The 15204-nt window shown below is 40.9% G+C and overlaps 1 protein-coding gene across 15 annotated transcripts in view; it reads right to left on the bottom strand.

Moving 5' to 3' along the window:
- LOC135550156 (ubiquitin-associated protein 2-like) overlaps window positions 1-15204 on the bottom strand; it is a 57282-nt gene that overhangs the window by 41491 nt on the left and 587 nt on the right. For all 15 annotated transcript variants that reach the window (XM_064980692.1, XM_064980705.1, XM_064980699.1 and 12 more), the window contains exon 2: window positions 1317-1448. In XM_064980692.1, coding sequence (XP_064836764.1) covers window positions 1317-1406 — 90 coding nt within the window. In that variant the 5' untranslated portion in view covers window positions 1407-1448. The remainder of the gene's footprint in view (window positions 1-1316; window positions 1449-15204) is intronic.

The raw sequence follows: 15204 nt of genomic DNA on the forward strand, positions 1-15204 counted from the left end.
AGACCAATGGCGGCGAGCTTAACACCACTCCAGCCAACGCTTGGCATTGCGCATGGTGATTTTAGGCATGAGTGCAGCTGCTCATGAAAACCCACTTCATGAAGCTCCCGACAAACAGTTATCATGCCAACGTTGCTTTCAGAGGCAGTTTGGAACTTAGTAGCAAGTATTGCAACCAAGAATCAATTATTTTTTACACGCTATATGCTTAAGCACTCAGTTATGTGAGCTTGTGTGACAGCCTACCATGCTGCGGCTGAGCGTTGTTGCTCCTGACGTTTCCACTTCAAAATAACAGCACTTACAGTTGAGTGTAGCTCTAGCAAAGCATACATTTGATGAACTCACTTGTTGGAAAGATACTTAATATGACGGTACCACATTGAAAGTCAGTTCTTCCATGTTGTCTATGAGGATTGTATGGCTGTGTGCTTGATTTTATACACCTGGCAGCAACAGGTATGGCTGAAAAAGAAGAATCCAAATTTTGAAGGGGTGTCCACATACTTTTGTAAATAGTGTAGCAACATGAGGAAAGGCGCCAATCCAACGCGGGAGAAGGCTCATTTGTTATAAAATAATATTACATTTATTAGTGTAGTGACATTTTTTACATAATATAACCATATACAATTTTACTATCACATGCCTTCCAGTGATGGACTGTGCCATCCCCGTGGCCTCCGCAATGAATTAGTCCACTGAGACAGGCGTGAATCAGACAGGTGCACCATGAAAAGAAAAATTAATTGCGACTGCTTGACTAAAGAGATTCAGTCGACCAATCGACTAAATAGTCATCTCTAGTATTTACATTGTTTTGTTGACACGGTCGGTTGCTTTTTAATGTTAGTTTGATTCTGCTGCTTCAACTGATAGTGAAGAGATGGTGTCTACTACTAGTCAGATCCAAAATCTCACACCACCAGACAACTTGAGTGGCACTGTTACCATGGTAAACTCCCGCCCAGATAAAAATGGTCTCATCAGATATTTTAGTCAAATGACTTGGGTAACAAATAAATTGAGGAATATATCACATTACTTCCTACTAAAATATTTTTTGTTTTAGAAAAATTGAGCATGCTTTTTTGTAAAAACAAACATAAATAAATATCAAATAAATATTTTGGCTGGTAAAATAAATACAATTGGAGTGGCAGGTAGATCTCGCCATCTACTTGCCACAGTGGCTGGTGGACCAAAAAGTTCATTTTAGGCCCTGGAAACAAAGAATCAGCTGTTGGGTCTGTGTGTGTGGTAACTAAGTGCATGACATCCAGTGTGGGCAGAAGGGTCGAGGGCGAAGTACTAACCTGAGGTCTCTGCTTGTGCTGTGTCTGGCCTGTCTGCGTCTGCTGCTCCCAACTGCCGCAGGCTCGGTTTCCGCCCACAGACGTCATCATTTACAGTATATACAAATAACAGTATTTACAAAGGAATAACACCTGAGAAAGAGAGTTGGGAGAGAGGTTCAACATCAAATTACCATTTGGAAAATCCAACAGACACTAAAACCATCCATTTTTGGTGGTTAGGTGAAACAAATTAGTACGGTAGGGTTTGGGAACATCACCACAGATTTTAGTGCAAATTATTTACTAATTACAGAATGAATATTGTAAAGTACGACCAGGGTTAGTTAAAAAAACTAGTTGGTAAGACTGCTTATGGCAGTTTTGCAGTTCCTGAGAATCAGTGGCTTAATTAAGCTATAAATGGGTGTGGCCTGGTAACAATCTAGAAATAACCATTTTGATTTTCAATAGCAATTGTTAATGCGTATCTTTCACACGATGTTAGGGAGCAAATGTACTAGCAAACAGTACCCCCCAAAAAACATGGCGTTATATCCCCAGAACTGGGAATAGAGCATAGATAGTGATATCGTAAAGGCCAAGGGCCTGGATCCCAGGAGCTTAAGTTCATCATTAAAATGTTCTTAGGAGCATTGTTAAATATACTGGTTTCCCAAAACCACAATTAACATTGCACTTAAATTGTAATCTAAAACGCCTGCCTCAGACCACTCGTAGAACAGCTAAGTGTATCAGATGCATTTTTGCCCTCCTGCGTCAATTACTTTAAAGACCAAGGTCTCTTTTACAAATCGCCCCTGTATACACACACGCATACAGTGCATTTCAAAAGTATTCAGACCTCTTCCTCCACATTATTACATTACAGCCTTATTGTAAAATTATTATTTTTAATTCTCATCTACACAATACTCCATAATGACAAAGTGAAAATAGGTTAAGAAAAGTTTGCAAATGTATAAAAAAACAAATATAAATATAAAAAAATGTACATAAGTATTAAGACCCTTGCTATGAGACTCGAAATTGAGCTCAGGCGCATCCTGTTTACATTGATTATCCTTGAGATGTTACTACAACGATTGGAGTCTACCTGTTGTAAATTCAACTGATTGGACATGATTTGGAAAGGCACACAACTGTCTATATAAGGTCCCACAAATGACAGTACATTTCAGGGCAAAACCAAGACACAAGGTCAAAAGAATTGTCCGTAGAGCTCTGAGAGTAGTGTTGAGGCACAGATCTGGGTAAGGGTACCAAATCTCTGCAGCAATGTCTGTAGTCCAACACAATGGCCTCCATTTGTAAATGGAAGAAGTTCGGAACAACAAAGGCTCTTCCTAGTGCTGGCCACCCAGGTGAAGATTTGTTTTTTTATTTCACCAGGTAGGCCAGTTGAGAACAAGTTAATTTACAACTGCGACCTGGCCAAGAAGGCTAAGCAGTGCGACACAAACAACAGAGTTACACATGGAATAAACACACGTACAGTCAATAACAATAGAATGTCTATATACAGTGTGTGCAAACGGAGTAAGTTGTTAAGGCAATAAATAGGCCATAGTAGCAAAGTAATTACAATTTAGCAAATTAGCAATGGAGTGATAGATGTGCAAGTAGAACTACTGGTGTGCAAGAGAGAAAAAAAGTATATAAATACAATGGGGATGAGGTAGGTAGCTGGATGGGCTATTTACAGATGGGCTGTGTACAGCTGTAGCGATCGGTAAGCTGCTCAGATAACTGATGCTTAAAGTTAGTTTGGGTGATACAAGTCTCCAACTTCAGCGATTTCTGCAATTTGTTCCAGTCATTGGCAGCAGTGAAATGGAAGGAAAGGCAGCCAAAGGAGGCGTTGGCTTTGGGGATGACCAGTGAGATATACCTGCTGGAGCGCATGCCAAGGGTCAGCGTTATGACCAGTGAGCTGAGACAAGGCGGAGCTATACCTAGCAAAGACTTAAATGACCTGGAGCCTGTGGGTCTGGCGACGAATATGTAGCGAGGGCCAGCTGACGAGAGCATAAAGGTTGCAGTGGTGGGTGGTATATGGGGCTTTGATGACAAAACGGATGGCACTGTGATCGACTGCATCCAAATTAGTAGTAGTAGTGTTGGAGGCTATTTTGTAAATAACGCCGAAGTCGAGGATCGTTAGGATGGTGAGTTTTACGAGGGTATGTTTGGCTAGCGTGAGTGGAGGAGGCTGTGTTGCAAAATAGGAAGCTGATTCTCAATTTAATTTTGGAGATGCTTAATATGAGTCTGGAGGGAGAGTTCAGTCTAACCAGACACCTAGGTATTTGTAGTTGTCCACATATTCTAAGTCAGAACCGTCCAGAGTAGTGATGGTGGGTGGGTGCAGGTAGCGATGGGTTGAAGAGCATGCATTTAGTTTTTTACTGCCGTTTAAAAGCAGTTGGAGACCACGGAAGGAGTGTTGTATGGCATTGAAGCTCGTTTGGAGGTTGGTTAACACAGTGTCCAAAGAAGGGCCAGATGTATACAGAATGGCGTCGTCTGTGTAGGGGTGGATCTGGGAGTCACCCACAGCAAGAGCGACATCGTTGATATATACAGAGAAAAGAGTCGGCCCAAGAATTAAACCCTGTGGTACCCCCATAGAAACTGCCAGAGGCCCGGACAACAGGCCCTCCGATTTGACATACTGAACTCTGAGAAGTAGTTGGTGAACCAGCCATTTGAGAAACCAATGCTGTTGAGTCTGCCGATAAGAATGTGGTGATTGACAGAGTCAAAACCCTTTTGGCCAGGTCGATGAAGGCTGCTGCACAGTACTGTCTTTTATCGATGACGGTTATGATATCGTTTAGTACCTTGAGCATGGCTGAGGTGCACCCGTGACCAGCACAGAAACCGGACTGCATAGCAGAGAAGGTATGGTGGGATTCGAAATGGTCAGTGATCTGTTTGTTAACTTGGCTTTCGAAGACTAGAAAGGCAGGGCAGGCTGAATATAAGTCTATAACAGTTTGGGTCTAGAGTGTCTTCCCCTTTGAAGAGGGAGATGACCGTGACAGCTTTCCAATCATTAGGGATCTCGGACAATACGAAAGAGAAGTTGAACAGACTGGTAATAGGAGTTGCAACAATTGAAGTGGATAATTTAAAAAAGAGAGGGTCCAGATTGTCTAGCCCAGCTGATTTATACAGGTCCAGGTTTTGCAGCTCTTTCATAACATCAGCTATCTGGATTTGGGTGAAGGAGAAGCTGGGGAGGCTTGGGCAAGTAGCTGCGGGAGGTGCGGAGCGGTTGGCCGGGGTAGCCAGGAGGAAAGCATGACCAGAGGTAGAGAAAAGCTTCTTGAAATTCTCGATTATTGTGGTTTTATCAGTGGTGACAGTCTTTCCTAGCCTCAGTGCAGTGGGGAGCTAGGAGGAGGTGCTCTTATTCTCCATGGACTTTATAGTGTCCCAGAACTTTTTGGAGTTCAGGCTACAGGATGCAAATTTCTGTGAAAAAGCTAGCCTTTGCTTTCCTAACTGACTATGTGTATTGGTTCCTGACTTCCCTGAAAAGTGGCACATCTCAGGGACTATTCGATGCTAGTGTAGTCCGCCACAGGATGTTTTTGTGCTGGTCGAGGGCAGTCAGGTCTGGAGTGAACCAAGGGCTATATCTGTTCTTAGTTCTACATTTTTGAAAGGGGCATGCTTATTTAAGATGAGGAAATTACTTTTAATGAACGACCAGGCATCCTCTACTGACGGGATGGTCAATATTCTTCCAGCATACCCGGGCCAAGTCGATTACAAAGGCCTGCTCGCAGAATTGTTTTAGGGAGCGATTGACAGTGATGAGGTGTGGTCATTTGACCACGGACCCTTAGCTGATGCAGGCAATGAGGTAGTGATCGTGGAGATCCAGATTGAAAACAGCAGAGGTGTATTTGGAGGGCAAGTTGGTCAGGATAATATCTATGACTGTGCCCATGTTTACAGATTTAGGGTTGTACCTGGTGGGTTCTTTGATAATTTGTGTGAGATTGAGGGCATCAAGCTTAGATTGTAGGACTGCCGGGGAATTAACTTTTTATGGCTGCAGGGGCAGTATTGAGTAGCTTGGATGAACAGGTGCCCATATCAAACGACCTCATCCTCAGTCATAGTTGCTAATATTCGCATATTATTATTTTTAGTAATGGATAGAAAACACTGGTTTCTAAAACTGTTTGAATGATGTCCGTGAGTATAACAGAACTCATATTGGCAGGCAAAATCCACAGTTGAAATCAAAACAGGAAGTCAAATCTGAGCTTGTATGTATTCAGAGTCCCCAATGAAATCCCCCTGATATATGATGTTGCACTGCTTATGGGTTCCACTAGATGTCAACCATCAATAGAAATTAAGAGGCTTCTATGTTGTTGTGGGAGTGAATGAGAGCAGAATATATCAGCTGTCCATCAAGCAGCCATTGTGATCCCACTTTTTCCTCATGGTAGTCACTTGCGTTCCATTGCTCAAAGACAAGAATACTCCGATTGGAACTTTGAAGCTATATGTTGAAAAACATCCTAATGATTGATTCTGTACTTAGTTTGAAATGTTTCTTCGACCGGTAATATTACTTCTTGAAGTTTGTCCGATATAACGCTGACTAGAATTAGCGTTTGGATATGTATACCAAACGCTCTAACAAAAGAAGATATTTGGAGATAAGACATTTTCGAACAAAACAAACATTTATTGTGGACCTGGGATTCCTGGAGTGCTTTCTGATGTAGATCAAAGTTAAGGGAATATTTATCATGTAATTTCTTGTTTATGTTGACGCCATCTTTGCGGCTGTGGTGTTTTTAAATTGAGCGCCGTCTCAGATTGCATGCATTTCTTTTTCCGTAAAGTTTTTGAAACCTGACACAGCGGTCGCATTAAGGAGAGTTATATCTATAATTCCATGTGTATAACTATAATATCATCTACATTTATGAGTATTTCTGTTGAATGATGTAGCTATGCAAAATCACTTGATGGTTTTGGAACTAGTGAATCTAAATAGCCCATGTACACTCCATTTTTTATATATAAATATTAACTTTATCAAACAAAACATGCATGTATTGTGTAACATGAAGTCCTATGAGTGTCATCGGATGAAGATTAATTTTATCACTAACCTTGAATTATCTTTATTTCTGGTTCTTATGAAGGTTATATTTTGCTGGATAATGGCTGTGCTTATTGTGGTTTGGTGGAGACCTAACAATCGTTTGTCGTGCTTTCGCTGAAAAGCCTATTTGAAATCGGACACTTTGGTGGGATTAACAAAGAAAATAGATGTAAAATTATATAAGACACATGTATGTTTTAGGAATTGTAATTATGAGATTTGTGGTTTGAATTTTGGCACCCTCTATTTTCACTGGTAGTTGTCATATTGATCCCGGTATCGGGATTGCAGCCATAACCGGTTAGCATATCCCAGTTTAGGTCACCTAACAGTACAATCTCTGAAGATAGATGGGGGGCAATCAATTCACATATGGTGTCCAGGGTACAGCTGGGAGCTGGGGTCTATAACAGGCGGAGACTTATTTCTAGAGATTAATTTTTTAAATTAGAAGCTCGAACTGTTTGGGCATAGACTTGGAAAGTATGACAGAACTTTGCAGGCTAACTCCTCCCCCTTTAGTAGTTCTATCTTGACGGCTAATGTTTTAGTTGGGGATGGGAATCTCAGAATATATGGTGGCCTTCCCAAGCCAGGATTCAGACACGTCAAGGACATCACGGTTGGCGGAGTGTGCTAAAGTACTGAGTAACAAAGTTAGGGAGGAGGCTTCTGATGTTAACATGCATGAAACCAAGGCTTTTACGGTTACAGAGGTCAACAAATGATAGCGCCTGGGATCACACAGGGCCTGGGTTAACCTCCACATCAGCCGAGGAGGAGTATGATGAGGGTACAGCTAAAGACCATCAAAACTGGTCGTCTTATGGGTTGGGGACAGAATAAAAGGAGCAGATTTCTGGGCATGGTAGGATAGTCAGGGCATAATGTACAGACAGGGGTATAGTAGGGTGCGGGTACAGTGGAGGTAAACCTAGGCATTGAGTGACGATAAGAGGTTGCATCTCTGGACACACTAGTTATGCTGGGTGAGGTCACCTATGTGTGGGAGGTGGGACAAGAGGCATCTGAGGCATGTTGAAACAATGATAACTATCCTTAACAACAGTATACAAGGCATATTGACATTAGAGAGAGACAAAGCAAGGCATAAAGCAATCACAGGTGTTGATTGGGAGAGCTAGCTAAGACAATGGGTAAGACAACAACAGCTAATCAGCAACAACAGGTAAAATGGCGATGAATGGGCAGAGAGGGTCAGTTAACTACACACAGGGCCTGAGTTCGAAGCTGGGGCTGACAGATAAACAAAATGGAGAACCGTGATTAATGAACAGTCCAGCAGGCATCAGCTATGTAGCCAAGTGATCATAGGGTCCAGTGAACAGCAATAGACGAAACAGGGAAGCCGCTAGGTAGTCGTTACTACGCTAGCAAGCGGAAGACACTGTGTTAAAAAAAAAAAAAGTTAACTGGCCCGGGGCTAGTAGAAGCGTCTGCTCCGACGTCCGGCAAAGACCGGTTGAGGTCACCGGTTGTGATGGAACGGCGGCGCTCCGTATTGACCAAGGGTCTTGGCCAGTTGGCAAAAGAGGCATTGTAGCTGGAGTAATTTTGTTTGCTAGCCGTGAGGCGCACCTGGCTCGCGGCTAACTGGTGCTAGCTTCGGGACAAGGGCGTTAGCCACTATAGCCACTCGGAAGCAGCGATGATCTAATGCAAAGGTCCTGAGCTTACAGCAAGAAACCTGGGGGTGTAGTGGATTCTAGTCGTGTTAGTGAAGAGTCCGAGAGGCATCTGCTGTATAGCCGAGTGATCATAGGGTCCACTGAGCAGGACGGGAGATGGGCCTGGCTCAAGGCTAGCTTCGGGGCTGGGCCACTCGGTGGCAGCTAGCTAGCCGTGATGATCTGGAGTAATGATCCAGGGCTTAGGACAGAAATCCGGTGTTGTAGTGGAGAAAAACATTCCGATATGCTCAGGGTTGATAACGCGCTGAGCAGGCAGGCTGGCAAGTATTATCCAGGCTAAAAGCAGCTGGTATCTGTGCTAAAGGTAAAGGCTGCTAGCAGTGGCTAACAATGTCTAAATAGCAAGTAGATAATTAGCTTCTGATGGATAGCTTCTGATGGATAGCTTCTGATGGATAGCTTCTGATGGATAGCTTCTGATGGATGTTCTGGTTATAATGTCTACAAATAGCAGATCCGTATCACATTGGGTGAGGCGGGATGCCGGAAGGTACATTTAATTTTAAAAATATTGAGATTGAAAATATATAGAAATGTATACAAAAAAATACTAAATGTACACGTGAGACCGACAAACAACGTCTGCACTGCTACTCCATTTTGGAATCAACTGAGCAATGGTAAGAAGAATTCTGGCCAGGGAGGTGAACAAGAACCCGAAGGTAACTGACAGAGCTCCAGAGTTCCTGTGTGGAGATGGGAGAATCTACCAGGACAACCCATCTCTGCAGCACTCCACCAATCAGGCCTTTAAGGTAGTGTTCAGACAGAAGCCACTCAGTTAAAAGGCACATGACCGTCCTCTTGGAGTTTGCCCACAGGCACCTAAAGGACTCTTAGACCATGAGAAAACAAGATTCTCTGGTCTGATGAAACCAAGATTTAACTATTTTGCCGAAATGCCCGGGCCTCACGTCTGGAGGAAACCTAGCACCATCTCTACTGTGAAGCACGATTGTGGCAGCATCATGCTGTGGGGATGTTTTTCAGCAGCAAGGACTGGGAGATTAGTCAGGATCAAGGGAAAGATGAAAGGAGCAAAGTACAGAGAGAAGCTTGATGAAAACCAGTTCCAGAGCACTCAAGACCTCAAACTGGGGCAAAGGTTCACCTTCCAACAGGACAACAACCCTAAGCACACAGCCAAGACAACACAGGAGTGGTTTCGGGACAAGTCAATGGCATTGAGTGGTCCAGCCAGAGCCCGAACATCTGGATAGACCTGAAAATAGCTGTGCAGCGACGCTCCCCATCCGACCTGACAGGGCTTGAGAAGATCTGCGGAGAAGAATTGGAGAAACTCCCCAAATACAGGTGTTCCAAGCTTGTATCGTAACACCCAAGAAGACGAGGTTGTAATCGTTGCCAAAGGTACTTAAACAAAGTACAGAGTAACAAGGGTCTGAATACAAAATGTGATATAAATTGGCTAAGGATGCTACCAACCTTTTTTTGCTTTGTCATTAGTATGTGTAGATTGAGGGGGGAAAAAAATAACCAATTTTAGAATAAGGCTGTAATGTAACAAAATGTGGAAAAAGTCAAGGAATCTGAATACTTTCCATAGGCACTGTATGGGCACTGTATGTACGCATGTACGGAGCATTATGTATTTTTCAGTTTTATTCACGTTTTCAAGTACTGGTGACAAATAATGAATTCCGATTATATTGCATAGATTGTGACGGACACCTATGATGTTTGTTAACCTCTGAACTCTTGGGGCAGTATTTCATTTTTGGATTAAAAAAACGTTCCCGTTTTAAACAAGATATTTTGTCACGAAAAGATGCTTGACTATGCATATAATTGACAGCTTTGGAAAGAAAACACTGACGTTTCCAAAACTGCAAATATATTATCTGTGAGTGCCACAGAACTGACGCTACAGGCGAAACCAAGATGAAACTTCAAACAGGAAATGAGCAACATTTTTGAAGCGCTGTTTTCCAATGTCTCCTTATATGGCTGTGAATGCGCAAGGAGAGAGCCCACAATTTCTGCCGTTTCCCCAAGGTGTCTGCAGCATTGTGACGTATTTGTAAGCATATCATTGGAAGATTGACCATAAGAGACTACATTTACCAGGTGTCCGCCCGGTGTCCTGCGTCGAAATTGGTGCGTAAATTTCAGTTGCAAGTATTTTTCCATTTAATTCAGAGAAGAAAGCAGACTTCCACGAAAGATATATCAATGAAGAGATATGTGAAAAACACCTTGAGGATTGATTCTAAACAACGTTTGCCATGTTTCAGTCGATATTATGGAGTTATTTTGGAAAAAAGTTTGGCGTTTTGGTGACTGAATTTTCGGGGGGGTTTTTGGTAGCCAAAAGTGATGTACAAAACGGAGCGATTTCTCCTATACAAAGAATCTTTCAGGAAAAACTGAACATTTGCTATCTGAGAGTCTCCTCATTGAAAACATCTGAAGTTCTTCAAAGGTAAATGATTTTATTTGAATGCTTTTCTGGTTTTTGCGAAAATGTTGCTGGCTGAATTCTAGGCTTATAGCTATGCTAGCTATCAATACTCTTACACAAATGCTTGTTTAGCTATGGTTGAAAAGAATATTTTGAATATCTGAGATGACAGTGTTGTTAACAAAAGTCTAAGCTTGAAGAGCAAATATTTATTTCATTTGCGATTTTCATGAATAGTTAACGTAGCGTTATGCTAATGAGCTTGAGGCTATAAATAGGATCCCGGATCTGGGATTGCTCGTCGCATGAAGTTAAATACTTATTTGAGCTAATGTTAAGCTATTTGCCAGCTATGCCATGTTTGTTAACATTATACAATGCATTCTGGATGTCACGTAAACATCTGTCAGACCAATGCTGTTATGAGTAAACTCCTGGAAGGGAATGAAGTTAAGTGAATGATCGTAGATGACACACCCCCTAAAAACATGCATACTGCAAACAGACCAAACTCATCTCCTCTTATCTTTGGTTGACACAAAAAAACAAACATCCAAAGTCTCATCAATTTAGATTTCTAGAAAGTACTCAACAATATTGATCAATGGTAAGCTCACTTGCAATGTGATGAATTATAAATAATTAGTGCTATTAGCTAATTCATATTGTGGTTTCTGTCAGCCGAGTTATCTAAATATGACCGCTTGTGTTACGTGAACCTTTCCTCAGTTTGCGCTAGGACAAAATATAGCCTACATTTTCTGGTTTGGATGATTGTGTATGCTGTCATTACTTCTGAGAATGTCTAAACATTGCATTCAAAAATAAACTGGTCACATTCAGGACATAACTTCGTAAGGAATGTTTGTGTAAAATTTGTGAAAAAACAGTGGCCAGCTCAAATGCTGGCCGTTGCATCAATCAAAACTGGACATTCTAAATAAGTCTTCTAATCACACCGGTTTGAGTGTACGCTGCAGGGACCACTGTAGAATGATCACACCCGCCTCCCGAGTGGCGGGAGTCGCAAAATAATTTTAGAAATCTATGTTATTCAATTATTGCACCCACTGCGGGCGTCTGCGTTGCCAAGGGCTAAAATAGAAGTCTATTTCTGATGCAGATTGCGCTGAAAGTCCTGCCTCTCCCATCTCCTCATTGGTTTATAGAAGCAGGTACCCACGTGCCATCTCCTCATTGGTTATACCCACGTGGGTGATTGAAAGACGAACTTTGTTGCCGGTTGTTGTAATACAATGAAAGTTCAGATGCAATCACCATATAAGTTCAAAGATGAAAAAGTCTGGAAGGAGGAGATGACCAGAAAAGATTTGGTTGGCTGTTTTGTGTGGATTAATTGTTGGGGTAGAGGTCCTTGTGCATTTCAGGTAAAATAACAACTCAATGTTTATATCCCAGGAAAAATTAGCCAGCAACAGCAAACTAGCTAAATACGACAAATTAACGTTAGCTAGCAAGTGCAAGCTAACTAGCTAAATTGCCATACATGTTTAATGCTTTTCGACCTGTCCCCAAATTAATGTCATTGGTTCAGTTCGTTTTGATATTTTAACCTGCGTTTGGTATAGGGGGACAAAATAAATTATTGCACAATGGTGCAGCCGGTTTGGGTTCCGCGTAAGGCACTGCTAGAGGCGTCACTACAGACCCGGGTTTGATCCCAGGCTGTGCCGCAGATGGCTGCGATCTGGAGAACCATGAGCCGGCGTCATCCAAGTAGGGGTGGGTTTGGCCAGCCGGGATGTCCTTGTCCCCATCGCGCTCCAGCGACTCCTTTTGGCAGACCAGGAGTATGCATACTGACCTCAGTCGCCAGTTATACAGTTCATAATGCCATTTAATTTGTAGCTAGTGGTTATGTTAAGCCATACCTCGCCTTGTGTATCTATTTTAATTTGAGTTTTTGTAGAAATAGGCGGGGTTTCTGACTGTGGCTGTTGTAACGACCTATCCAAAGAGATGGTTAACTAGGCTAACGTTACCTAATTTTAAACAATGGTCATAGCTAGCTAATTGTCCAACTGAAATTATATACATTTACATTTAAGTCATTTAGCAGACGCTCTTATCCAGAGCGACTTACAATACCTAGTTAGGTAGTTAACGTTAGGTTTAGTATATCCAAATAGGGTCCAATGAAATTTGAGTTCGCGAACATTAGTTAGCTACTTTAGCTAATTGAGATCTGGCAAATTACATTTGAATCCTACAGATGAAGAACCATATGTGACATTTATAAAAAAAATAATAAAAAAAATTAAAAAAGAGATATATGAAAAATCATTATTGGACACCATTTTTCTATAGTGAACCGGTTTCACAAGCTTTCCACACGCTAATTAACAATAATTTAAAATTTAAAACATAGGCTCTCGTGGAATAACCGTTTATGTGCACCACTCAGAATGAACGGACAAGCGCACAACCTTTCTGTTGCTGATAAAAATCGCAGAAATGTGGGAAAGAAACGTAAAATAAAACTAAAAGAATGGAAAGACAGGCAAAGGAAGACCTTACAGGATGCGGGAAAACCCTATACAAATCGTAAGGGTCAAGAAAAAAAACTGGGAAAAGCTGTCCAAAAGAGGTATGTGGAAGAACCGTATATCAAACAATCAAGCTAGCTAGCTATAGAGTACAGTAACTAACATGTATGTTCTGGGTTGTCTAATTTGTAACTATAGAGAAAACATATTAGCTAAAGTTCATTGGCTACTAACTCATACATTATCGTTACAAAATGTTATTGCTAGATTATAGAAGAAACATAGCTAGCTACTTTTTCTCCATCCACCGGATGATTCGACATGGCTACAGTAGCTAGCAAGTTCCACTGTATCCTGCAGGGAAGAGCGTGTTCCATGACGTGCAGAAAGGATTGTGGAAAGTTGACTGATGAACACAAGCTGCATCAGTTCAACAGTTTCTATACTGTCCCATACGAGAAACAACAAGCGTTGATTCTCTCCGGCTTAGAACAGGTTAGAAATAAGACAAAACGCCTATTATTATAATAGCTATATTGAACATTTGCATAGTTTAACTTTGACAGTAATGATACGTACATTAACGTTAACTCTAAAAGTGCTGTGTTACACAATGGTGCAATACAAACTCATTCTGTGTATAGATTGGGAGTGTGTGAAAGATGGAGGTCCTGATTAAGCAATATCCTGAATGTGCTACAGTATATTAAATTCTGAATTCATCATTATCCATTTTTATTGCAGCATGAGGTGAAACGGAGATGTAAACCTGAGGATACAAAGGAGAACAAACAACGGAAACAAACCTTCAAATACCATGTACAGCAAGCAGGCCAGAGATTGAATGTGTGCAAGGTTACTTTCATGTCTGTGTTCCAGCTAACCAACAGCCATCTTCAGGCAAGTGATCCCCTGAACCTGTATAGTATGTTGAATCTGAATACATTTCAGAAGAAATGTCACCCATACTGTAGGAAATTAAATGTATAGTCGGTGTTTTCTATGTGAATTAATTTGTGTATGATTTGAACCAGCACAATATATTGAATTAATTTAATTTTAAGATGTTGTTCCTCGTGTAGAAAATGTTATGTACAATGTGTTCTGTTGAAAACTTAATTGCTGATCATAGTGTTAAAGAAAGAGAATGGTTTTCTGAACGTTTTGTAATATTGACCTTAGGGACCTGCATATTGGCACATCACATTGATCCATATTTGATATTTACAAGTTGTGCTTGTTTTGATTTAATTGTATTCTATTTTTGTAGTTCTATGGTATGTTCACATTGAGGGCTTCATTTTAAATGAGACTAAGATTTCATGACTCAACTTTTAACAGTCATCAGTGCTAAAGTTGATAGACCACATTTAAATGAACCTCCATACAAATTAATGAACTGCATATTGCATTTAAGTTATTTACATGAAGGGCATCTGTACTTGAAAGTACTTAAAACATCATATCAGGTGTTAAAAAGGACATCTTACAAGAGTCATGCAAAATGTCACATATACTGTTCTTCCACAAACTGAAATCATCACTGGACATATACTGTTCTTCCACATTCTAATAATTAAAATGGCACTAAAAAAAGTATTATTTGAAATAAAAAAATATAAATTGTTGTTGGAAGACATGTGTATGGTGAATTATTTGTCAACCATAAAACACCTAATGTGGTACACACAATTAATAATATTAAAATAACTGATCATCTTAAAATGGAACAATTGTCACATATGGTTCTTCGTCTGTAGGATTCATTTATTTGACACACATTTACTGGGAGACTAACTACCAAGATAATATAGCTACTATGGTAGCTTGTTAGCTATGGCTAGCTAAGAAGCTACTGTAACTACAATGGTAACTTGTTTGCGAACCAATTTAGCAGATTGTAATGGCGTCCACTAGCGAACGATGTAATACACACATCGCTCTGGATTTGACATCCACAACATGGTTTTATTTAGCTAACGATAGCTAGCGATTCCTCTCTAGCTAAGCTACCCAACGTTACATAAACTCCATGAATATTATTTCACCACAACCATTAACTAGCTAAATATAATAAATAAATATAATTTGCTTCATCAACACAACA

This window comes from Oncorhynchus masou, chromosome 12, assembly GCF_036934945.1.
Source record: "Oncorhynchus masou masou isolate Uvic2021 chromosome 12, UVic_Omas_1.1, whole genome shotgun sequence".
Taxonomy (NCBI): domain Eukaryota; kingdom Metazoa; phylum Chordata; class Actinopteri; order Salmoniformes; family Salmonidae; genus Oncorhynchus; species Oncorhynchus masou.